The following is a 27,713-nucleotide window of genomic DNA, read 5'->3' on the forward strand; positions in this document are numbered from 1 at the left end:
GGTGGTGGGCAAGTTGTTGGAGGGAATCCTGAGGGACAGGATGTACGTGTATTTGGAAAGGTAAGGACTGATTAAGGGTAGTCAACATGGCTTTGTGCATGGGAAATCATGTCTCACAAACTTGATTGAGTTTTTTGAATATGTAACAAAGAGGATTGATGATTAATGTGATCTATATGAACTTCAGGAAGGCGTTCAATAAGGTTCCCCATGGGAGACTGGTGAGCAAGGTTAGATCTCACGGAATACAGGGAGAAGTAGCCATTTGGATACAGAACTGGCTCAAAGGTAGAAGACAGAGGGTGGTGGTGGAGGGTTCTTTTTCAGACTGGAGGCCTGTGACCAGTGGAGTGCCACAAGGATTGATACTGGGTCCACTATGTTTCGTGATTTATATAAATGATTTGGATGTGAGCATAAGAGGTACAGTTAGTAAGTTTGCAGATGACACCAAAATTGGAGGTGTAGTGGACAGCGAAGAAGGTTACCTCAGATTACAACAGAATCTTGACCAGATGGGCCAATGGGCTGAGAAGTGGCAGATGGAGTTCAATTCAGATAAATGCGAGGTGCTACATTTTTGGAAAGAAAATTTTATCAGGACTTATACACTTAATGGGAAGGTCCAAGGCAGGGTTGCTGAACAAAGAGATCTTGGAGTACAGGTTTATAGTTCCTTGAAGGTGAAGTCACAGGTAGATAGGATAGTGAAGAAGGCGTTTGGTATGCTTTCCTTTATTGGTCAGAGTATTGAGTACAGGAGTTGGGAGATCATGTTGTGGCTATACAGGACATTGGTGGGGCCACTATTGGAATATTGTGTGCAATTCTGGTCTCCTTCATCAGAAAGATGTTGTGAAACTTGAAAGCGTTCAGAAAAGATTTACAGGGATGTTGCCAGGGTTAGAGGATTTGAGCTATAGGGAGAGGCTGAACAGGCTGGGGCCATTTTCCCTGGAGCGTCGGAGGCTGAGGGGTGACCTTAGAGATTTACAAAATTATGAGGGGCATGGATAGGATAAATAGACAAAGTCTTTTCCCTGGGGTGGGGGAGTCCAGAACTAGAGAGCAGAGGTTAAAGGTCAAAGGGGAAAGATATAAAAGAGACCTAAGGGGCAAATTTTTCACAGGGGGTGGTACGTGTATGGAATGAGCTGCCAGAGGATGTGGTGGAGGCTGGTACAATTGCACCATTTAAAAGGCATTTGGATGGGTATATGAATAGGAAGGGTTTGGAGGGATCTGGGCCGGGTGCTGGCAGGTGGGACTAGATTGGGTTGGGATATCTGGTGGGCATGGACGTATTGGACTGAAGGATCTGTTTCTGTGCTATATATCTTTATGCCTCTACACAGGGGAAGTACAGCGAGATCTTGGTGTTTTTGTACATCAGTCATTGAAAGCAAGCATGCAGGTGCAGCAGGCAGTGAAGAAAGCTAATGGCGTGCTGGCCTTCATAACAAGAGGAATTGAGTACAAGAGCAAAGAGGTCCTTTTGCAGGTGAGACCGTACCTTGAGTATTGTATGCAGTGTTGGTCTCCAAATTTGAGGAAGGACATTCTGGCTATTGAGGGAGTGTAGCGTCGGTTCACGAGGTCAATTCCCAGAATGGCGGGACTATCATATCTTGAAAGATTGGAGCGCCTGGGCTTGTATAGACTTGAGTTTAGAAGGATGAGAGGGGATCTGATTGAGATGTATAAGATTGTTGAAGGATTTGACACTCTGGAGGCAGGAAGCTTGTTTCCGCTGATGGGTGAGTCCAGAACTAGAGGACACAGTTTAAAAATAAGGGGTAGGCCATTAGAATAGAGTTGAGGAGAAACTTCTTCCCCCAGAGAGTGCTAGATATGTAGAATGCTCTGCTCCAGAAGGCAGTGGAGGCCAAGTCTCTGGATACTTTCAAGAAAGTGGTGGATAGAGCTCTTCAAGATAGTGGAAGCAAGGGTTATGGGGATAAGGCAGGTACAGGATAGTGAGTGTGGATGATCAACCATGATCATAATGAATGATGGTGCTGGCTCGAAGGGCTGAATGGTGTACTCCTGCACCGAATATCTATTGTCTATCGTATATTGTCGCTACAGGACACACACACACACACACACACACACACACACACCACCGACGTGTCAGCTGGTTTGATTGTGAATTTGGGGTTGGAGCGGAGGGCGTGGAGGGCTGCGCATTGCGAGGGTAAGGGGTTGGATAGGTTGAGGTGGTCAATCTCACGACAGCAGTTGGAGATAAAGAGGTTGAAGGAGGGTAAGAGGCCAACACGGTGTTCAAGAGGATGTTGTATGTTGGAGGCAGGAGAACAGCTCTCGGAGGGTGGGTGGGAGTTGCAATCGATAAATCGTGGAGGTGACAGTAGAAATATTCAACATCGCTGCTGCAGAAAGGCTGCTAGCATCATCAAAGACCTGGTAATACAGGATCATCATCACACCTGGTAATGATCTCCTATAACTTCTTCCGTCACGCAGAAGATTCAGAAGCCTGAACACACATACCAGCAGGTTCAGGAACAGCTTCTTCTCAGCCGTTATTAGACTGATGAATGGACTCTCTAGCCTCAAATAATACTGACATTGCTAATGTTGATGTTGCCTCGCAAACATAATGTATGAATTAATCTGTTTGCAACTGTCTAAGACATTTTATAACCTCTGGTCTGTTCAAACTTTCTTACCGTGATCTGTCATGTACTGCTCACAAACAAAACCCTTCACTGTACTTCGGTACACATGACAATAAATTAATCAGTCTTATAAATATCGATATCGTCTCCAATGAGAGTAACAGGTCATTGAGTCAAACTTATTCAAAAAAGGTTAAAAAAACATGATAAAAAACTTTCCGAGTCAGGACATTATTGTAATCTCCTTAACAAAATCTGAAATTTCTTATCAGAATGTCAAACAGGCAATGAAAGGATCAGGATATAAGAATCAGGAAGGAAATTGTGATAACCCCCTACTAGGTCCATGGAGTATCACTCATTTATCTCATTGAAGAGCTAGTTGATTATGATAATTCTCTTGGTATTAGGTAATGGTCTACTGGATTAGTGGTGCTGGAAGAGCACAACAGTTCAGGTAGCATCCAACGAGCAGCGAAATCGACGTTCTGGGCAAAAGCCCTTCATCAGGTAATGGTCTGTCCAGTTGGAACTTATCATTTGAGCCCTAGTAAGCCTTCTTGTTGTGTAGTGGTAACATCCCTAGCTCTGGATTGGGTGGTCTGTATTCAGATCCCACTTGCACCAGAGGTGTGAAATAATATCTCTGAACAGGTTGGTTACAAGATAGGTTAAACGAAACTAAAACATCTAAGAAGTTGTAAAACAGGCCCTCCCCTGTTTATTTAGCGTTGCTGTGGGGTCCGTGGACTATGAATATGTTAGTTACTGGAAATTACACTCTCCTTTTAGTTCTTTGAAACATCTTTTGTTGTGTTTTCAGTTGTACTTCGGACTTACACTCCTGATCTTTGAGAATCCTGTGTGGGCAGATTGGAGGACCTCCTCTTGGGTCTGCTCCTCAGCCTGGCTAGGCAGGCTATAAACAGATCCAGACAGCGGGCTATGCAGGCAGTTATAATTGCCAACTGCCTACCCCTCTTCCATGGTTAAGTTCGTGCTTGGATTTCTTAGGAGAGGGAGCACACTGTATCCATCAATAATTTCAATGCCTTTAGAGAGAGGTAGACATGGGGGATACAGTGCTTTATTTTCCCAACTAACGCCACTTTAATTTAATCCTATCCTGCTGTCCCTGTCTCTCCCTCACACTTGATGGTTTGCATTGCTCTGTTTTGCTAGCAGTAGTCAGTTATTTACAAAAAAAAGTCACCCATGATTTTTTTTGGTAAGAAGTTTGCTCAGATGTGCATATAAGCACATCTGGGTAGAGGTAAAATAATAAAGGAGGCATGGGGAACACAGTGCTTTATCTCCTCTCCAACTCCATTTTGATTTAGTCCCTTCCCTCTCCCTGCATGCACTATCCTACCCACCACCAACCTCCCTCCCCCACCCATGAGGGTTTCCATTCTCCTTAATGGGTTTTGCTTGTAACTATATTCACTTGGCTAAACAGATGTTTTACAGATGGTGGTTCAAATAATTCCACAGTGGTCATTGTCCTTTTATTTACACATGGAGAGTCATTGACACTGATCCAGCTCCCTCAGAGCCAACTCCCAGAGTGAACAGGAGATGTGACACTCCTGTTCTTTTTTTCTCTTTTATTTACCCCCACACTACCGCCTAACTGCAGTCATGCTTATATTTTCCCCAGCACCCATGTTGTGTGTGTCTGCAGGTGTGTGAAGCAGTAAAGGACACAAGGTGTACAAATCTTTATTCAATTTCCACCACCAGGAAGAAAGGGCACTCCTGTTTTTGTTATTGCAGAGTCCTTCACTCACACTGATCCAACTCCCTCAGAGGCAGCTCGCAGAACCAACAGAACCTCTGACACTCCTGTTTATTTTTCTTCTTCACTCACACTGCACTAGTGCTTATATTTTCCCCAGCTCCCATGTTGTTTGTGTGCAGATGTGGCTCACAGTGAAAGACACAAGGTGTATGAATCTTTTATTCAATTTCCACCACCAGGAAGAAAGGGCATTCCTGTTTTTTTTTCTTTTTTCTTTTTTTCTAGTGAACAGAACCTCTGTCACTCCTGTTTAATTTTTTCCTTTTTTTTAAGGCTATCTGACACACCTGGTCTTTTTTTTAATTTTTAAAAAATATAACCTCCACACTACCGCCTAACTGCGGTAGTGCTTATTTTCCCCAGCACCAGAAAGAAAGGACACTCCTGTTTATTTTATTTTTTTTAAATGTCTGACACTCCTGTTTTTATTATTATTACCCCCACACTACCTACTAACTGCGGTAGTGCTTATTTATTCCCCAGCACCCATGTTGTGTGTGCGCAGGTGTGGGACACAGTGAAAGCCACAAGGTGTATGAATCTTTTATTCAAATTCCACCACCAGGAAGAAAGGGCATTCCTGTTTATATCTGTCAGCCAGGGCTCCCCTGGAGCTTCAGAGGCTGAGGGGTAACCTTATAGAGGTTTACAAAATTATGAGGGGCATGGATAGGGTAAATAGACCCTATTTCCCTGGGGTGTGGGAGTCCAGAACTAGAGGGCATAGTTTAGGGTGAGAGGGGAAAGATATAAAAGAGACCTAAGGGGCAACTTTTTCACACAGAGGGTGGTACGTGTATGGAATGAGCTGCCAGAGGATGTGATGGAGGCTAGTACAATTGCAACATTTCAAAGGCATCTGGATGGGTGTATGAATCGGAAGTATTTGGAGGTATATGAGCCAGGTGCTGATAGGTGGGACTAGATTGGGTTGGGTTATCTGGTCAGCATGGAAGAGTTGGACCGAAGGGTCTGTTCCTGTGCTGTACAACTCTAGACTGGATCATTCTGTGTTCTCTGTTAGCTGTGACAAGAAGCATGTCTATAAAATTTAAAACATTAATGGATTCTTCTATGGTGGTACCACTAGTGGTGTATCTACTAACAGGGGGCAGCTCAATGCATCCACATTTGCTCCTTGGCCTCCTGAACAGTATTCCAACCTGTAATTATACACACATTATTACAAACAATCACTGAATTCAACCTGAAGCAATGGGTGTCACTGCGTTGTCCTCTTTGAGAAGCCCTAGCAGGGATTTGTAGTCTTATTATTACAGATTTCCATCTGTTGGTGGAACTTCCTGGTTCCAAATATGGTCACCAAGCTTTCCTTCTCTATCTGGGTGTATTATGCTCTGCCTTAGCCTGGATGCCCATCCTATTGGACATTCCTCTCCTTTGGGCAACCTCTGAGCTGATACTATCCCAATACCATATGAGGAGGCATGTCAATACCAAATCTTGCTTGGGATCATAGTGTGCCACTACCTTAAACGATGATAGCTGTATCTTCACTTTCCTGGAAGCTATTGGCTGTGTGACCATTTCAAAGGCTGACTGTTTTTCATGAGTTGATGCAAAGGTGCCAGGGTGGAGACCAGGTTATGCATGACCTTTCCATAATAGTTCAGCAGCTCAAGGAAAGACCTAAACTCTGGCACAGATGTGGGAGCCGAGGCACCTTTGATCGCCCTCACTTTATTTTCCAACAGATCTTGTTGATCGTGTGGCCCAAGTCAGTTACTTGTCTGGAACACAATTTTTTTTCCTTTCTAAGGCATATGCCCACCTGGGAAAAAAAAATTTAAGGACTGTGTCCAAGTTCTCAAAGTGCTCTTTATTAGTCTTCCCTGTTATTAGCACATCATCTAGGTAAATGGTGACCTTGGGTAGACCATATAAAATGTTCTTCATCGTTTGCTCAAAGATTGCACAAGCTGACAATACCCCAAATGACCATCTCATATATTGGTATTAATTGTAGTATACATGTGAAAATCCTCAAATAATTGCAATTACAATTAAACATGCTTATGTCCAGCTTTGTAAAGAATAGTGTCCTACCAGCTTTGTGTATAAATCCTTTATACGAGGGATTGGATATTTGTCCAGTTGCGAAAAGCATCTTACCATCTATTTAAAATCCCTACAAAGGCAAATTGACAGTCAGACTTCACATTTGGTATGACTGGTGCCGCCCATTCTGCAAATTGGACTAGTTTGATGATCCCTTTGCTTTCCAGCCTCCTGATTTCTGCCTCCATTTTTACCCATAAGGTAAATGGCACTGAGCGAGCCTTGCAGAAATATAGAATTGCTTCTTAGTCAGCATGCAAGGTGGTTTTAGCTCATTAGGTAGTCTATAGACCATACTGAAAAGCTTCCAGGTATGTAATCAGGATTTAACTCAGGCAGCCATTTGCTAATCTAAAAATGTTAAGCCAATGTCGGTGAAACTTTCTGAATCATTATTGCCCCATCAGGCTTGGGCCTGAGCCTTTTAAAACAATTGAACCAGCTTCCCCAGCATGGGTTCTCAGTTTCACCAAAGTCTTACCCAAACTTAAAGGTTGACGCCCAGAACTAATTCTGTTAAAGTCTGTATCTGCGATCACTGAAATGGCCATGCTAGTGTCGAGCTCCATTAGAACCAGGTGACCATTTAACCAGACATTGACTTTGATTGGTTCTGATTTGGATGTTGCTAAGCAATTTAACTGTTCTAAACCAGGTGAAGGTGGACTTTTCAGGGTGTGCTGTCTCCTAGATACTGGCCTATGAGATAATTGTCTTAAAATTCAATAGAATCATGCTCATCTTGCTTGCCAGATGTTAAAACCCACTAAAACGTTGAGGCTGTGGTTGACGGAACCTCAATAAAGAAACTAGTGAGAAGAGTGAAATCTGTAAAAAAATAAGTACCACCATGTCCAATAGTTATCTTTCCAATGCACAGTGCCATGGATCTGAAGGTATGGGACAAAGACAGAAATATTTTGATTCTACATTTAGTAGATTAGTCTGTCTACATTCTGCAAATTGGACTGGTTTGATGATCCCTTTGCTTTCCAGCCTTCTGATTTCTGCCTCCACTTTTGCCCATAAGGCAAATGGCACTGGGCGATGTTTTCACCATCCCCCTAGACCTCCCCGTCACTGAGGACGAACGATCAATCCTACCTTTATCCCCTACCTTTATCCCCCTCTGCTCCTAGATCAACAAATTTAATGTGCATTGTGACATCAAACACTTCTTTTGCCACCTCCATCTCCGGGCTTACTTTTTCCAGCAAGACTACTACCCGCCTTCCAAGGACCCCTTCTCCCGTCTCCAACATACCCCATCCACCTTGATACCTCGTGCTGGTCTGTTACCTGCCCTCAATCTCTTTATTTCCAACTGCTGCCGGAACATTGACCGCCTCAACCTGTCCACCCCCCTCACCCACTCCATCCTCTCACTCGCAGCGCGCAGCGCTGCACTCCCTCCGCTCCAACCCTAACATCACCATCAAACCAGCGACAGGGAGGGGGAGTGCAGTGGTAGTTTGGTGCACTGACCTCTACACGGCTGAAGATAGGCACCAACTCAAAGACACCTCCTCCTACTGCCCCCTTGATCACGACCTCAACCCCCATCACCAACCCATTATCTCCCAGACCGTACACAACCCCATCACCTCAGGAGATCTCCCATCCACAGCTTCCAACCTCATAGTTCAGGAACCCCACATCACCCGCTTCTACCTCCTACCCAAGATCCACAAGCCTGACTACCATGGCCGACCTATTACCTCGGCCTGCTCCTACTCCACCAAACTCATCTCCACATAACTTAATACTGCCCTAACCTCCCGGTCTGGGAACACCCCACATACATTTGAGACACTACCCATTGCCTCCATCTCCTCCAAGACTTTTGTTTCCCTTGCCACCAACACCTTATCTTCACCATGAACATCCAGTCCCTATAAACCTCCATCCGCTACAACAAGGGCCTCCAAACTCTCCATTTCTTCCTCTCCTGACATCCCCACCAGTACCCTTCCACTGACACTCTCATTTGTTTGGCTGAACTGGTTCTCACCCTCAATAATTTCTCCTTTGAATCGTCCCACTTCCTCCAGGCAAAAGGGATAGCCATGGACACCCGCATGGGCCCCAGCTATGCCTGTTTCTTTGTCGGTTATGTGGAAAAACCCATCTTCTGTATTTACACAGGCACCATTCCCTACCTTTTCCTCTACTACATTAATGACTGTATCGGTGCTACCTTGTGCTCCCACAAGGAGGTTGAGCATTCATCAACTTCACCAACACATTCCATCCCGACCTTAAGTTCACCTGGATCATCTCAGACACCTCCCTCCCATTCCTGGACCTCTCCATCTCCATTAATGGTGACCAATTCAACACTGACATCTACCACAAACCCACTGACTCCCACAGCTACCTGGACTACACCTCCTCCCACCGTGCCTTCTGTAAAAATGCTAGTCCTTATTCCCAATTCCTCTGCCTCCACTGCATCTGCTCCCAGAAGGACCAGTTCCACCACAGAACACACCAAATGGCCTCCTTTTTTAAAGACTGCAGTTTTCCCTCCCACATGGTTGATGATGCCCTCCAATGCATCTCATCCATTTCCTGCACCTCTGCCCTCGAACCTCACCCCTCCAACCACAACAAGGATAGAACCCCCCAACTTCCACCCCACCAACTTCTGTATATATCACATCATCCTCCGCCATTTCTGCCACCTACAAATGGACCCCACCACCAGAAATATATTTCTGTCCACCCTCACCTCCATCCAAGGCCCCAAAGGAGTTTTCCACATTGTATCCATTGCTCCTAATGCGGTCTCCTCTGCATTGGGGAGACAGGATGCCTACTCACAGAGCACTTCAAAGGGCATCTCCAGGACGTCTGCACCAACCAACCCCACTGCCCCGTGGTCAAACACTTCAACTCCTCCTCACACTCTGCCAAGGACATGCAAGTCCTGGGCCTCCTCCATCGCCACTCCCTAACCACCCAACACCTGGAGGAAGAATACATCATCTTCCGCCTCAGGACCCTCCAACTCCATGGCATCATTGTGGATTTCACCAGTTTCCTCTTTTTCCCTTCCCCCATCTTATTCCAGTTCCAACCTTCCATCTCAGCGCTGACCTCATGACCTGTCCACTCCACCCTCTTCTCCGACTATTACCATTGCCCTCACCTCCATCTGACTATCACACTCTTGCTACTTTTCACCTCCAGCCCCACCCCCTCCCATTTATTTCACCATTCTCTCAGCTCATAGCCTTATTCCTGATGAAGGGCTTTTGCCCGAAATGTCGATTCTCCTATTCCTCATATGCTGCCTGACCTGCTGTGTTTTTTCAGCACCGCATTCTCAACTCAAATCTCCAGCATCTGCAGTCCTCACTTTCAACTTCTATCCATATAGGTACCTAGTAAGGACAAAACATTGTTATTGATAAAATTGCGGAGACATGGAGAGGAACTTAAACGTGGGGCACAAATGAAGTTTTTAAAATTGATAATAAAGGGATATTGACCAGTGATAAGTTCAGAATGTTATGCCGAGACTAGAGTCTAGATTAGAGTGGTGCTGGAAAAGCACAGCAGGTCAGGAGAGCAATGCACTGTCTTTCTATAGTCCTATTATTCCATGATTCACTGCAAATATTTAATTCCTGTGCAGAGGTCCCAAAATGGCCAATAGAATGCTTTCTAGATTTTGAATAAGAAGGTCTATCAACTAGATGTATTTAATGAAAGCAAAAGTATTTGTGTATTATAAATCAAAACTTATTCAACTAAGATGCAAAGCTGGTTAACTCATTTCATTTGTTTTCTAAAAAGATAAATGTATAGCTGTCTAAATAATCTAAACCATACTAACAGATAATATAGTGATAAATAGTAAAAATTGAATTCTCTCTGTAGAGACTCACTTTGGGTTAGGGAGGTTAAAAAAATTCCAATAGTTTCGATATCTTAACACCACAAATTAATAAGGTTCAAGATGTTAGATGGCTATCAATCTAATGTGTGTAGGTGGATGTCACCTAACAAAGGCAGTGTCTCTGGGGTCTTGATAGACACAGCTTGCTCAAGGAAAAACACAATATTGACAAGTCTTTTAGTCTTCAAAAAGACAGTCTGTTTTCACACTGGATTCATAAATATCATGCTTCAGAAACAAGAGACACAAGCTGTGCAGCCTTGTCTTTAGCAGGTTTCCCCCAAGCTGAAGATTTTGAAACCATTTCCAAAGCACTATTCAAACAAAACAGCCATATAGCCAAATTGTAAAAAGAGTCAGCTTTTCTCCCTCAAGTACATTCAAGAAACATTTATCTGGAGCTAGGTCATAAAGATACAATCTGGAAGAAACTGTAACAGTGGACCATTTGAAAGGAATTGTGTGGTGATCAATAAAATGGTCCTTAAAGTCCTCTTGTGTCACAGTATAGTGTCCCTACTTGTGGATCTGAGAGACCCAGGTTCACATCCCACCTGCTGCAGATGAGTATAATAACATCTCTGAACAGGTTGATAAGAAAAATAGATTACATTTTGAAAAAATAGATTACATTTTGAACAATATTATAAAGTACTCCATAACATTTTATCTGATCAACCAGATTGTAAATAGACAACTGTCCTGTCTATATAAGTAGTTCACTCCAGATAACTGCAGGACCTAATCATTATCAATTAGTTATATCAATGATAGCCCAAATTGAATTGCATGCTATGTAATGGTCTACCTGGTCTAGAAAGTAAAACGGTGAGTCCAATTTTGTTTTTACATATTTGAATGTTTTGTGTTCAGGGACATGGGTTTTCATTGAAGTCAAGATTTCAGAAGAATATTTGGTGAGCAGTAAGGCAGTTGTAAATCCATCTGAAACTTAATTTAGTCCAGGAAATTTGAAATTTGATATTGTCCAACAAAAATAGCATCAAACATGGCAAACAAACTGTTAATGTTCACTTCTCATGATTACTTGGAATAAGTTACAGAACCTCAGATTCTGAGCAGGTGATAAAAGTTAACAAGGTACTTTGTATCTTCAATGGAAATTGAGGTTCTTGTGGTGCAAACGTAGTAGCCCTACCTTTGAAGCAGGTGACCTGGGGTCAAGTCCCACTTGCTGCAGCAGTACAGAATAACATCTCTGATCAGGTTGCTTAGGAAATATCCGTATTTTAAATGTGATGCAGGCGCTTAGGACCAGAATGCTGTAATCAAGGTTTATTTAGTGATAATGCAAGTGTTTGTGACAGACATGATAGACTCTTCAATTCTCAACGTTTCATTCACGATTGAGGATTCACCCTTGTGTCTCCGAAGATGGTTTTCTGTCCCTATTCCTTCCAAAAGGGAGTTTGCAGAGAGTGAGAATAGCTAAATGCTTTTGAATGTTCTTCTCCACTCACAGCAGGAGAGTAAGAAAGAGATACTTTCTCCTTCATTAACTGGATGTTTCTGCTGTGCTGTCCAAACACAAAGCTATAGTCATTTCTCCAGGAACTAATCATTTATTGTTATTACGCTGAGTACTCCTGAATACACATGACTGGTCTTGGTTGAAAAGAAACAATCAGAAGTCTATGGTTGGGCAAAGCTGCTTTGAATAAACACCCTTAAAGACGAAGTATCTAACAGTGTCTGCCAATACTCGAGGCCACCACAGTGACACAATATGCACTGAGTTCCTGTAAATTCTTTTTAAAAGCTGCAACAATCTATTTCCACAGTCCCTTGGTTTGAAACCATATCTTTTGTTATTTTTAACTCCACAGTCCAAAAAATAAAAGTGATCTTGCAGTTCCAAAGAACCTTCGTGGGGAATTTCAGAACAGCTCCTTAATAATGTGAGGATTCATATCACACACAGATCATAGTTTAGCCTAGTCCTTGATAAAGTAGGTCATGGAGGACTCCAGCAAGCAGGGGCATGGAGTATGTGGACCATAGACCTTCTGATGAATATAGCACAAGACCTGTCATGCATTTATATTAGAGAATTGTAGCTGCAGTCAGGAATGCATTGCATAGAAGAGCGTGTTGTCAAATACTTCCAGTTTTAAGGTGAGCAGGAATAATCTCCATGCCCACCTGATAAGACAGTATATTGCATTGTGAATTGTGACCTGCAAGTGACACTTTTAGAGTAATGTCTCTCTAACTCCTGCTGAACTTAGGTGAGTGAGATCAGTTTGAAATGTCAGTGACAGGGTCAAAATTGCTTGCGGCCAGGATTTGTATTCCACGTAGTTGATTACTGCTTGTGTTTGACATGGAGAATTCTATGCTTTATAGACATCTGAAACTTGTACAGTTTAATGACCTGATGAATGCAATTATTACTTGAAGAACCTCATATCACTGTGTTTGCTGCCTAAGCCACTGGCACATGCCCTCTGTAATTTCTTAAATATGCAGATGTAAGTTTTTTCATTGCTTTATGTTCTAGGTCTACAGAATGCCTTATTATGATAATTGTGTCCGAGATGCATGTGGTTGTGAACTAGCTGGGGATTGCGAGTGTCTCTGTGATGCTGTTGCAGTCTATGCCAAAGCATGTATAGATGCTGGGGTCTGTATTGACTGGAGAACACCAGACTTTTGCCGTAAGTAATTCTTATTATGCAAGTTCTTAAAGAGATGATCATTCTGATCATAAAAAAATCAAATAGAAATAGTCTGTAGAGATTGGAACCAGCTGGATCTTGTTGACTGTAAGATCCTTGATTGGGGTTGTTAACCTGGGCCAATCAGGAAAGCCCTGACTGACCAGGAGATTAGAATCTACTCAGTTCAGAGGACTGACTCCAAGATGGCTGGCCACAGTCAGTGTACTGTGCACAAGTATATAAAAGGTGGCTAGGTGATGGGATCCCGGTCTCCGTGCAGTTATTTTACTAGGCTGTAGATAAGACTTTAAACTAAATAGTGAGGGTGAGGGTGAGGGTGAGGGTGAGGGTGAGGGTGAGGGTGAGGGTGAGGGTGAGGGTGAGGGTTCTGTTGCGTGGAAAATTAGAAAAATAAAGTTGAATGAAAATGTAGGAGTGCAGTTTAATAATGTTGGTGTTTGTTACCAGAAAACAAAAGGAAGGAACACAATGTATGAATATGATATTGTACCAAGGAATCATAAAAGAATTTGATGCTGGCACCTAAGTTCTGTGGAATAGTCATGCAATTACAATAATTCCAGTTGTTAATTTATTCTTGCATTACATGAGTTGCACAACATGGCACGGTGGCTCAGTGGTTAGCACTACTGGCTCACAGCATCAGGGACCCAGGTTTGATTCTAGCCTCGGGCGACTGTCAGCGTGGAGTTTGCATTTTCTCCCCATGTCTTGTGGGTTTCCTCCGGGTGTTCTGGTTTTCTCCTACAATCCAAAGGTGTGAAGGTTAGGTGAATTGGTCATAGTAAATTGCCCATTGTGTTCAGGGATGTGTATGTTAGGTGCATTAGTCAGGAGTCAATGTAGAATAATATGGTAGGGAAATGGATTTGCTTTGGTATTTCCTCGGAAGGTCAGTGTGGACTTGTTGGCCTGAAGGGCCTGTTTCACCACTGCAAGGATTCTAAAAAAACGATTTGTTTTGGAGTGAATTTAAGGGCTAGTGAAAGCTTGAGAAAATTGCATACACTATGGACACAATATTTTGCACTGCTAGCAGGAATATTTCTGTATAATTTTCCTTCAGACATGCGTGACATAACGGAAATAACAAAAAAAAGTATACCAGGATTTCAGAGTCTCCTCAGTTCAGGACACTGATTCCAACTGGCTAGCCACAACCAGTATGCTGCAGGAAAAGTTCTCTTGACCTGAGGAATGTTCTCTTGCCTTCCTTTTTCATCTGAGAGAAAAAAAAATAACCAGGAGATTAGAATCCCCTCAGTTCAGAGGACTGACTCCAAGTTGGCTGGCCACAGCCAGTGTACTGTGCACAAGTAAATAAAAGGTGACACGGTGATGTGATCCCGGTTCTCCATGCAGTTACTTCATAGTCCAAAGATGGATGTTGAAGATTTCAAATGATGGCTGTATGACTTTTTTTGACAACTTTTTTTCATATTCATAAGATGCTGGTGTAGAATTGTGCTCCTTCGAAGGGAATGATATGCACTGAACTGGGTTACCACAGAGTGAAAAGTCAGTGTTAGTCACAGCCCAAAATGTTTGGAATAAGACACTGAGGAGGTTATTTAAAGCTGAGTACATTGAAGTTTGTGTTTACGAAAGCTCCAGGAAGAACTTATGTGCAGTCCTAATCTAAGAGTTGAAGTCACAAAAGTGTTAAATTACTGGTATTACATTCAGAGACTCTGGTAAATGATACACACCCACACCCATGCATACACCTTCTCACAGGCGTATACTCCATTACACTCATGCATACACTCTTTCAAGCTCACATACACACATGCACCACACACACACACACACACACACACACACACACACACACACACACACACACACACTCTCTCACACTCTCTCCCCCTCTCCCACACACACTGTCTCACTCTGTCTCCCTCACATGCATGTACCTACACACACACACCCGAACACTCATATATAAGTCTATGGGGTGAATTTGCACTTGCAGAAATATATTTGCAAATACATTCTATTTTGTTCAAAAAGTACACAATCTGTAGGCAATCAATTTTTTTTATAATTTATGTGACATTTTATAAATTCCTAGTTTGGAAATAGAACCATTCTGACTCAAGGTTGGAATACACACAGACTCTAACCTCACACCTTTCATGCATTATCTGAGCTAAGATGTCACCTTTTTTTATGAACGCTTCAGTTATCTCGAGAATATGACTTGAAAGAAGTTCTGGGATTTACATATTAATGCATCAAAATCTGCAAGCCATTCTAAAAGATGAAGGAATTAACAACAGTCTAGGTTTGTTCAATATATCGCATCAATGAATGACATTATGATCTTTTCCTATAAATTCTGTACCCTATGATCCTATTTCACTGGCTATCTGACAAAGAAGCAGCACTCCGAAAGCTTGTACTTCCACATAAACCTGTTGGACTATAAGCTGGTTTTGTGTGATTTTTAACTTCAATTATGCAGAATGAAGCTGTGACAGATAAGGTTGGAGCGAAGGGTTGGAGTGAAAGTCTGAGCTGAACAATGGGCTACCTTCAAAGAATAGAGAGTTTGTGTGCAGTTAGAATATATTTTCTAAAAAGGGAAAGGTTAGGCCAGCAAATTCAGAACTCACTGGATGAAAAAGAAGATAGAAATTAAGATAAACATGGAAAAGTGTGCTTCTACCAGATTTGAACCTTTATTTTTTAACGATTCAAAATCTTTGTACCTCAGCCTTGAATATACATAATGACCCAGCTTCAACAACCATCAGATTTCCATACTCACCAGCCTCTGAGAGAAACACTTTTTCCTCAACTCTCTCCTGAAAGAGTCATAAAATTTATATTCTCTAATCCTAGACTCTCTGTATTTGTCTGTTACCCGCCAACTTTTTGTGATTTATGATGATTGATCGTAGTTTTATGATTGTCGAAATCTACAGTGTGAAAGCAGGACTTTCAGCCCATCAAGTCCACACCGTTCCTCTGAAGAACATCCCACCCAGACCCACCCTCTTACTCTATTCCTGTCACCCCACATCTCCCATGGCTAACTCATGTAGCCTGTACATCCCTGGATACTTGGGCAATTTATCATGGCCAATCCACCTAACTTGAACATCCTTGGACCATGGAAGGAAATCAGAGCATCTGGAAGAAACCCATGCAGACACCGGGAGAATGTGCAAACTCCACACAGTCACCCAAGGGTGGAATCAAACCCGGGTCCAGGGCGCTGTGTGGCAGTAGTACTAACCACCTTGCTGCCCCTGATTCATGCATGAGAATGCCCAAATCTCTCTCCGTTGCTGCTTTCTACAGTCCTTCCCCATTTAAATAAGAATCAGCTCTTCTAATCTTCCTGCAAAAGTGCATATTCTCACATTTTCCCACATTTTCGTTTGCCAAGTTTTTTGCCTACTCTCTGTGTCCCTCTGCAGACTATGTGAGTTGTCTTCACTACATGCCTTATCATGTATTTTTGTGTCATCTGCAAACTTGGCAATCATTATGGCCTCAGCTCTAGTCTCTGTGGCACTCCACTCGTTACAACCTGGCATCCTGTCAAATGCCTCCTTACCCAACTCTCTTTCTTCTTTTTGCTAACCAGTCCTCTATACTGTACTACCCCCAAAACCTTGTGACCTTATCTTATTAAGTAACCTTATGTAGGTACCTTATTGAATGACTTTTGGAAATTCAAATCTGTGGGATTACCTTTATATACTGTGCTTGTTACTTCCTCAAAAACATAATAGATTTGTCACACTCCTTTGTCATTTCCTGGTTCCCCATTATTATTTCTCCAAGCTTCTTTTTATAAGGAGCTTATGTTGTAATCCCTTCTTTCCAAATATTCAAATCAGCTCTTACTGGCTGTACAGGGAACCTCGATAATCCGAACAAGATGGGCAAGCACTATTTTGTTTGGATAATTATTCTGTTAGTTGATTTCTCTTGGGCATCGGAGTTTTCTGGGAAGTCTGCTGCCCGTTCAGCATACCCCACACGAACCCCTACCTGCCCCACCCCAACCCATCCCCTGCCTGCCCAACCCCCTGTCCGCGCCCCTGTCCTCCGGCCGATCCCCCTCCCACTCCTCCTCCCCAAGACAGACAGACTGCACAGCAACAATAAGACTACTGCTGCCTTTGTGGGGTAAGTCTCCAAATATTACTCTCTCTCACACACACACACACACATTTATACTGCTCCTTTTTGACAAGCTCCACCTCTGCCCTGTACAGGACAATGTTGGAGACATTATCTGGGGAAGGGGGGGTTTAGGGTTCACCTCTATGTAAAATCCCAGGGAAAGTGTGAGGGGAGAGATAGAGAGTGCGCGGGAGGTCACCCATTTGAAAATGGTGCCTGGACTGTTCAGGACTGCTCTTGGCAGCATTTCAGTGAGCCGAGTTTGTTTTAAATCATTGTACCTGTAAACAAAAGACGCGCGATCAGGATCAAATCAGCTCTTTGACATAATGTTTCTATTAGGACCTTGAGATCTCCTTTGGATAATCTGAAATTCGGTTAATTGATCTTTGGATAATCAAGATTCATCTCTACTTAGGTTACTTCCTAATTTGCCCTCATAATTTATCTTCTTCCTTATTTCTGTTGGTCATCTTTAGTAGACTTTTAAACTTTCTCAATCCTCTGACTTGCCACTATTCTTTGCCAGATTCGATGGTTTTTCATTCATAGTGATGTTCAATGCAGCTAAGTATTAAGTAATACAGACAGGTAGACAGACAATGTAAGACAACTGGTACTACTCTAAGGATAGAGAGATCTGAATGTATACCTTTCACTAATCAATTGAAGGTGAAAGAACAGATGAAAAGAGCACTCATAATGCATACAGTTAGCCAGGCTTTACAGATAAAGAACATAGAGTGAGAGTAGGGATGTTGTCAAACCTGCGTATGACACTAAATTGGACCTCACTTGGAGTGTTCTATACTGTTTTAGGCATCACAGTTCAGGGACGATGTGAACTCATTAGAGAGAGTGCATAAGGTTTATAAGAACAATTCTAGGTATAAGAAACATTATTTCTAAAGATATATTGCAAAATTGGGTTTGTTTTCTAGGAGGAGATTTAATAGATGTTTTCAGAATCATTAAAATATGTTGCCTGGAAGACTGTGGTGAGTGGTGTTCCACACGGCTCTGTCCTTGGGCCTCTATTGTTTGTAATTTTTATTAATGACTTGGATGAGGGGATTGAAGGATGGGTCAGCAAGTTTGCAGATGACACAAAGGTTGGAGGTGTCGTTGACAGTATAAATGCGAGGTGATGCATTTTGGAAGGTCGAATTTGAAAGCTGAGTACAGGATTAAGGATAGGATTCTTGGTAGTGTGGAGGAACAGAGGGATCTTGGGGTGCAGGTACATAGATCCCTTAAAATGGCCACCCAAGTGGACAGGGTTGTTAAGAAAGCAGATGGTGTTTTGGCTTTCATTAACAGGGGTATTGAGTTTAAGAGTCGTGAGATCTTGTTGCAGCTGTATAAAACTTTGGTTAGACCACACTTGGAATACTGCGTCCAGTTCTGGTCGCCCTATTATAAGAAAGATGTGGATGCTTTGGAGTGGGTTCAGAGGAGGTTTACCAGAATGCTGCCTGGACTGGAGGGCTTATCTTATAAGGAGAGGTTGACTGAGCTCAGACTTTTTTCATTGGAGAAAAGGAGGAGAAGAGGGGACCTAATTGAGGTATACAAGGTAATGAGAGGCATAGATAGAGTCGAAAGCCAGAGACTATTTCCCAGGGCAGAAATGACTAACACGAGGGGTCATAGTTTTAAGCTGGTTGGAGGAAAGTATAGAGGGGATGTCAGAGGCGGGTTCTTTACACAGAGAGTTGTGAGAGCATGGAAAGTGTTACCAGCAGCAGTTGTGGAGGCTGGGTCATTGGGGACATTTAAGAGACTCCTCGACATACATATGGTCACAGAAATTTGAGGGTGCATACTTGAGGATCAGTGGTCGGCCAACATCATGGGCTGAAGGGCCTGTTCTGTGCTGTACTGTTCTATGTTCTATGTTTATCTGAACAGGGAAGAGGGAGAAATGTTCTACTTGTAAAAGAGTCAAGATTTGGAAGGCAGAGATTTGTGGACAAATTTGCAAAATAAGCAGATGCAATGTGAGACAAAACGTTTTCACAGAGCAAGCAGCAAGAATGCATTGTTTGGAAGCATACTGGTTTGGGTTCAGTTGTAACATTCAAGAAGTGGAGGTGCCGATGTTGGACTGGGGTGGGCAAAGATGGTGTGAATAAAGTGTTATTCAGCTGTTGACATTTTACTCACACCATCTGACAGTTCTGATCACCTGCAGAGACTTAATATTTGACACTCCAGTCACACCATTTGTATGTTTTTTTTATCTTTCTGCCCCTGATCTCTGTGTCAATAAATTTTATGTCTGTGCGCTCCTTTCTCACATCATCTGATGAAGGGACTATGCTCTGAAAGCTTGCGATTTCAAATAAACCTGTTGGACAATAACCTGATGTCATGTGAATTCTGACATTCAAGAAGACATTGATGATTATTTGTGCAGGGTTTTGGGGAAGAGGCAGGAGAATCATACTAAGTCATAATGTTCAGTCCAAGAGCTAGTACAAACACATTGGGCCAATGACTGCTTTCAGTAGTGAACCAATTCTGTGATTTTTAAGCGATGAGGGAGACTGAACATGAAATCAAAGGCCAGTTAGTCTACATCTGTCTTTGTAAATATATTGGAATCCCTTATGAATGAAGCAGTATCAGGATATTAGTAGCATTATATTGCAAATCAGAAGAGCCAATATTACTTTATGAATGGCAAAAACTATATGTGACAAATTTAGTTGCGTTCTTTAACTGTGTACAAAGCAGTATGTATAAAAGGAAATCACTGATGTAATGCATTTGGAATTCTAAAAGACATTTGATATGGAGCCACGTAAAATGTTCATACTTGAGGTAAGTGCTAATGACATTCAGAGCAATATATTAGCATGGATAGAAGATTGCTTACCTAACAGAAAACTTCTTAGGCTATTTTCCGTTTGACAAACGGTACCTTTTGTGATGCCACAAAGTGCATTGCTTGAGCCTCAGCGATTTCAAATTTCTATCGACAAGTTGGACAAAGGGACAGAGTGTGTTGCAACCAAATTTGATGATAAGAGAAAGATCAGTAAGAAGGAAAGTTGAGGAACACAGAAAATACTATGCAAAGTATGCAGATAGGTTAAGGGAGTAAGCAAATATCTGACATATGGAATGTACTGTCAGGTTATCACACTTTATGAGAAGAAGAGAAAGGCAGATTATTATTTAACTGGATATGAACTGCCAAATTTCTGCCATATAGAATGTTGCCAATGAGAGGGTCATATACCAGGACAAAGATAGCATTAGGTCCAGCAATTAATAGTGAAGGCAAATGAATTGTTAACCTTTATTGCTAGAGGATGGAAAGCTTTTTATTTGTCGTGCTATGTGGGTGTGACTGTTGTTCAATAAGTTTGGATGTGATATGAAAATTGGTGGTATGGTAAATAGTGAGGAGGACAGCCTTTCATCACAGGAAGATATAGAAGGGCTGGTCTGATGGGTTGATCAGTGGCAAATAGAATTCTGTTCAGATAAATATGTGCTGATGCTTTGGGCAAGCCAAACAAGACCAGGAAATACATGATGAATTATATAATCTTGGGAAGTACTGAGCATTAGACCGACCTTGCTGTGCATGTACACCAGTGTCTGAAGATATCAGAGCAGGTAAATAAAGTGGTTCAGAAGGCATATTGGATAATGAAACATAGAGTTTAAGACCAGTTAGGTGATGCTGCACCACTTCAAAGTTTGGTTAGGCCACAGCAAGAGTTTTGTGAAGTTCTGGAATTCACAATATAGAAGGGATGTGACATCTCTGGAGAGGGTACAGAAGAGATTTACCAGGATGTTGCATAGGCTGGAGAGTTTTAGTTATAAAGCAAAATTGAATAGCCTGAGGTTGTTTTCCTTGGAACAGAGGAGACTGAGCGAGAACATGATTGAAATGTATAAAATTATGAGATGCATAGAGAGCGTAGATGGCAAGAAACATTTCCCCTTGGTGGAGGATTCAGTGATCAATGATCAATAAAACTGTCTGTTGATTCTATCAGTATTATATCATTTCAGAAAATTGTACAGGCATCTCCTGCAAACTGTAAAATACTGTCAGTAAATCTGGAAAGGTTTTAGAGAGATAGAATTTATGACTACTTGGAAAAACATAGTTTGTTTTAAGATAGTCAGCATGGCTTTGTGAGGGACAGGTCATGACTCACAAACCTTGTTTAGTTTTTTGAGGACATGACGACACAAGTTGGCAAAGGTCGAGCAGTGGATGTGGTGCATATCGAATTCAGTAAGGAATATGATAAGGTTCCCTATAGTAGCCTCATTCAGAAAGTTAGAAGGTATGGGGTACAGGGAAATTTGGGTGTTAGGGTACAGAATTGGCTGGCCGAAAGAAGACAGCGAGTGGTAGTGGATGGAAAGTATTCCACCTGGTGGTCAGTGATCAGTGATGTCCACAGGGATCTGTTCTTGGGCCTCTGATCTTTGTAGATTTTACAAATGACTTGGATGAAGAAGTGGAAGGGTGGGTTAGTAAGTTTGTCGATGACACAAAGGTCAGTGGTGTTGTGGGTGGTGTTGAGGGTGTTGCAGGCGACAACATGACATTGACATGATATAGAGCTGGGCTGAGAAGTAGCAGATGGAGTTCAACCTGGATAAATGCGAAATGATTCATTTTGAATGGTTAAATTTGAATGTGAATACAGGGTTAAAGACACGATTCTTGGCAGTGTGGAGGAACAGTGGGATCTTAGGGTCCATGTACATAGATCCCTCAAAGTTGCCATCCAAGTTGATAGGGTTGTCAAGACAGCGTATGGTGTTTTGAATTTCCTTAACAGGGGGATTGAGTTTCAAAGCCACAATGTTTTGCTGCAGCTCTATAGACCACACTTGGAATATTTTGTCTACTTCTGGTCATCTCATTGTAGGAAGGATGTAGATGCTTTAGAGAGGGTGCAGAGTATATTTACCAGGATGCTGCCTGCTTGTCTTATAAAGAGAGATTGAGTGAGCGAGGGCTTTTCACACTGGAGAGAAGAAGGAAGAGAGGTGACTTGATAGAGGTGTACAAAGTAATGAGAGGCATGGATAGAGTAAATAGCCAGAGACTTTTCCCCAGGGCAGAAATGGCTGTCATGAGGGGTCATAATTTTAAGGTGATTGGAGGAAGGTATAGGGGAGATGTCAGAGGTAGGTTCTTTGTGCAGAGAGTGGTGGGTGTGTACAATGCACTGCCAGCAGTGGCAGTAGAGTTAAAGACATTAGGACATTTAAGCGACTGCTGGACAAGCACATGGACAGCAGTAAATAGAGGGGTGTGTCGGTTAGGTTGCTCTTAGATTAAGATAAATGCTCGGCACAACATCATGGGCCGAAGTGCCTGTACTGTGCTGTACTGTTCTCTGTTCTATTTTCAATGTTCCAATGATAATTTTAGAAAATTAGTAAATAATGTTAATAATTTTAGTAAATTCTTCAATGGTCTTTTACAAAACAAAATGGTTTTGAATAGTGTGTTGATTGTTGACAGGTTTGATGGTAAAAGATTATAAGATGGTAAAAGATTATAAGATGCAAAAGTAAAAGAAGCCAAAGTATTGGGCATCCCAAAGCAAAAATAATTGAACCAAACTACACAATATGTTTAGGAGCAACTTAGACAGCTTTATTCTGTGAAAGTATCTTGATCTGTTGACACATCTTTGTGTTGAATAATGTTTTAAAATATCGCATATTAATTATTTACAACTCATTTCAGCTGTGTACTGTGACTATTTCAACTATCACAAGGGGTATTCTATTGTGGGTGAATCTTCTTGGAATACCACAAATAGGTGGCATTATCAGCCTTGTTTGTGTCCTGCCAATATACATATCTTCGGCAAGTTCAATATGGAAGGTAAGAATCTTGTTTATCTGGTAAATAATACTGAATGGTTTGCCAGCATTATAGATTTTTAAGTCTTTCAGTTTTGAAACAAGGCCAATAGGATGAGCCTATTTGAAGTAAAATTGCAATTACTTCTTGCACTTAAATAAATAATATGAATATTTATTGACTATTTGTGCATATGATCATGGGTCTATTTCCTGCAATCCCAATTTATATACTACATGAAAGTTCAATGAATTACATTTTAAATGACATTCTGACTTGTGAAATCCTACTTGGACAGTTGTTTATTCTTTGGAGCTATGCATAAATAAATGCTTCAGCAATTGACAGCAAATTGAATCTTGATTGGATCTTTTTTTTTAAGGTTGCTACATTTGTGGTAAATATGAATACTTCCATGAAGAATTAAGACATTGTGTACCATGTGGTAAGTTTAAGTGCTATTTCACCTTTCTTGGCTAAGTGATTATCTATCTCAGATGTTAATAAGAAATAGATACAGGAGGAGGCATTGGGCCTGCTTCGACATTCAAAAGATCATGGCTGGTCTGATTTTGGCCTGAAGTCAATTTTCCTGCCTGCACCCTATAACTTGATTCCCTTTTCAATCAGAAATTTGGCAATCCAGCATCCAAGACTGTCACTCTGGAAGATAATTTTTAAAGACTAAACATCCTCTGAGAAGAAATTTGTCCTCATTTGTATCTTAAATAAGAAATCTCTTATTTATGAATTGACTTCCTTAGTTCTGGAATCCGCTATGAAGCATTTTTCTGTTATTAATCTGCCAAGCCCCTATACAATCTTGTAGGTTTCAATAAGATTGTCTCTCTTTCTCCTCAGTGGTTAGCACTGCTGCATCACAGCACCAGAGACCTGGGTTCGATTCCAACCTCGGGTAACTGTCTGTGTGGAGTTTGCACATTCTCCCCTGTCTGCATGGATTTCCTCCGGGTGTTCCGATTTCCTCCCACAATCCAGAGATGTGCAGTTTAGATGAATTAGCCATGCTAAATTGCCCGTAGTGTTTAGGAGTGTGAAGGTTAGGTGCATTAGTCTGGGTAAAAGGTCAGCACAACATCAAGGGCCAAAGGGCCTGAAATATGCTGACTGCTCTATGTTCTATGTATATGTAGGGTAACAGGGAATGGGTCTAGATGGGTTGGTTGGTGTGGACTTATTGGGATTCATGGCCTCTGGAGGGATTCTGTGTACTATGAATGAGTATAGGCTCAAATTTTCTCAGAAGACAATCTCTTCATTACAAGAATCAAATGAGTGGACCATTTTTCTAAAACGATTTCAGTAGAAATGTAGCTGTCTTTGTGTAGAGAGATCAAAATTGTTCACAGTATCTCAGACATGGCCTCACCAGTGCCCTGAACAGTTGTAACAGAATTGGTTATGGTTATACTCCACCTTCCTTACAATAACGGGCAAAACTCCGTTTCCCTTCCTAATTACTTTTTGTGTCTGTATGTCAACTTGTTGTGATTCAATTGCAAACAAAGTGGAGTGAGATAGAATGTGGACCTCACATTTTGCTACACTATCTCACAAATCTGTGCTCATTCATTTAACCCATGTATATCCATTTCCAGACTTCGAGTCATAGAGATGGACAGCACAGAAACAGACCCATTGGTGCAACTTGTCCATGTTGATTAAATATTAATCTAGTCCAACTTGGCAGCATTTGGTGCTAATCCCTCCAAACCCTTTCAATTCCTATACCCATCCAGGTGTCTTTTAAATATTGTAAATATATGAGCCTTCACCACTTCCTTTGGCAGTTCGGTCCATACAATGCACCACCCTCTGCTTGAGACTTTTTGCCCCTTAGGTCCCTTTTAAATCTTTCCCCTCTCACCTTGAACCTATACCTTCTAGTTTTGAACTCCCCTAGCCCAGGGAAAAGATCTTAACTATTCTCTGTATCCATGACCCTCATGATTTTGTAAATTTCTATAAGATCACCCCCTCAGCTTCCGACATTCCAGGGAAAAAACCCCCGCCTATTCAACATGTCCTTATAGTTCAAACTCATCAATACTGGCAATATCCTTGTAAATCTTTCTGCACCCTTTCAAGTTTCACAACATCTTTTCTATAGTAGAGAGATTCTTGGCTGAATTTCATGAAAATTCAGCGGTGTTAATTTTGTGGAATTCATTGGAGGTTTTCTCTCTGTGAGCTAAAGCTGATGCATCTCATCATGCTTACCTCATTATCTATGCATCATATCTGTACAGTGTTGGGTTCATGCTATCATGCACTTATCAATGGTGGAAGGATTTGTTGTTGTTGGGACCATTTAGGATTTGAGCTGTCTGCACCATATTTAATGTTGAGATGTGTATTAGTCAGACACTGCCAGTACATGCACTGGGAGAGAAACAAAAAATAAAAGCTTTTGAGGGCATGTAGGTCACACAGGTGATGCTTTAATAGCAATAGAATCTCTCAATTCTAAACACTGAGCCTCTTACATCACATCAACTGTCATAGTATCTCAGATACAAGCATAAGGTACAATACCGCGAGAATCCTGTCTGAAGGAGTTTCACTCTGCTCCTGAAGCTCAGTTAGCATAATGTCATTGTCATTGGAAGCATCACATGTTATGAAACCTTCAAACAGTTGATGAATGGAATAGAGGGATATGGATCCTGTAAGTGAAGACAGTTTTAGGATGCAAAATGTGGCAGCGCAGGCTTAGAATGCCAAAGGGCCTGTTCCTGTTCTGTATTGTTCTTTGTTCAAACCATTCTTGATGGTGGATATTGAAGTTTTACACCCAGACTGTATTGTGCAGCTTGCCACTCTCAGTGTTTCCTCCAAGTCCTGTCCAACCGGATGAGTACTGTGCATTAGCTGAGGGAGGGTGATCGGTGATAATCAGCAGGAGATTGATGCTATATGTTGAGGAAATTGCTTAGTCTGAGACTTCAAGACTTGTTTCAAGAAGCCTTATTTTTTGTGGATTCACAGAGAGGCTGCCACAGTCTTCACTGTCTCACAGCACTCCTGAGCCTATATTTATACAGCTACAGTTAGCCTATATTTATACAGCTTGTTTTACTTAGATTACATTCAGCACTCAAGTAATCTGCCGTGCCTTTCCAGCAACACACTTTCAACTCTGATCTCCAGCATCTGCAGATCTCACCTTCTTCTCGTTGATTTCAGCCTGACTGTGAAGCCTCTTCCAAGGATGCCTATCTTGAAGAAGTTCTCCTCCTCTCTTTACAAAGATCTCAGTGAGTCCTTCTCTCACTGTAGCCCCCCTCTTCCCTGAAGCTCTTCAGCCATGTCCTCAAGCAGACTCGCTACCACAGCCACATCTCCTTCGTCAGGACCTACCACTAAACCATCTGATCCCACAGGACTCTGGACCACATTCAGACCAACCCAGTTTGAACCTGAACAGGATACTCATTACACTCTACAAATCCGAAACCTTCAACAGCGTTTCTCTTTCCAGATCCTCCACTCCACACTATCAGCCATGCGCCACCATCTACTCTACCTACAGTCAGTCCTGTCCCAGCTCAGAGCCTCACTTTCCCAGACCTGGAGCAGACCCTACCACCAGGGATATACTTCCCTCCCCACCCCTATCCGCTTTCCGCAAAGACCGTTCCCTCCGCGACTACCTGGTCAGGTCCATGCTCCCAGCAAGCCACCCTCCCTTCCTGGGCCTTCCCCTGCCACCGCAGGAATTGCAAAACCTGCGTCCAAATCTACTCCCTCACCTCCATCCAAGGCCCCAAAGGAGCCTTCCACATTCTTCACAGTTTCACCTGCAGTTCCACACGTCATTTATTGCATCTGTTGCTCCCAATGCGGTCTCCTCTAAATTGGGGAGACTGGATGCCTTCTTGCAGAGTGCTTTAAAGAACATCTCTGAGACACCCGCACCAATCAACCCTACCGCCCTGTGGTCAAACATTTCAACTCTCCCTCTCACTATGCCAAGGACATGCAGGTCCTGGGCCTCCTCCATCGCTACTCCCTCACCATCCTATGCCTGCAGGAAGAACGCCTCATCTTCCGCCTCACAACCCTTCAACCTCAGGGCATCAATGTGGACTTCACCAGTTTCCTCATTTCCCCTCTCCCAACCTTACCACAGTTCCAACCTTCCCGCTCAGCATCGTCCTCATGATCTGTCCAACCTGTCAATCTTCCTTCCCACCTATCTGTTCCACCCTCCTCTCCAACCTGTCAACTTTACCCCCACCTCCATCCATCTCTTACACACTCAGCTATCTTCTCTCCAGCCCCACCCCCCCCCCTCCCATTTATCTCTCCACCCCTGAGGCTCCCAGGATCATTCCTGATTAAGGGCTCTGTCTGGAAACTTCAATTCTCCTGCTCCTTAGATGCTGCCTGACTTGCTGTGCTTTTCCATCAACACACTCTCGACTCTGATCTCCAGCATCTGCAGACCTCATTTTCTCCTAATGTTGAATACAATAATTCAAGATAAAGAAAAGCCCAGTGCAACTACTCCCTTTGTTCCTGATATTGCTCAAGGACAGAGAGACGAACGAGTTTAAGA

The 27,713-nt window shown here is 42.3% G+C and overlaps 1 protein-coding gene across 1 annotated transcript in view; it reads left to right on the forward strand.

Moving 5' to 3' along the window:
• The window catches only part of LOC140493878 (mucin-6-like), a 385,697-nt gene extending 361,737 nt beyond the window's left edge, over positions 1–23,960 (forward strand). The window contains exons 27-30 of the mRNA XM_072592872.1: positions 12,948–13,104; positions 23,012–23,152; positions 23,514–23,576; positions 23,896–23,960. Of these exons, the coding sequence (XP_072448973.1) occupies positions 12,948–13,104; positions 23,012–23,152; positions 23,514–23,576; positions 23,896–23,960 (426 nt within the window). The remainder of the gene's footprint in view (positions 1–12,947; positions 13,105–23,011; positions 23,153–23,513; positions 23,577–23,895) is intronic.
• The last annotated feature ends 3,753 nt before the right edge of the window (positions 23,961–27,713 follow it).

The sequence above is a fragment of the Chiloscyllium punctatum genome, chromosome 22 (assembly GCF_047496795.1).
Source record: "Chiloscyllium punctatum isolate Juve2018m chromosome 22, sChiPun1.3, whole genome shotgun sequence".
Lineage (NCBI taxonomy): Eukaryota > Metazoa > Chordata > Chondrichthyes > Orectolobiformes > Hemiscylliidae > Chiloscyllium > Chiloscyllium punctatum.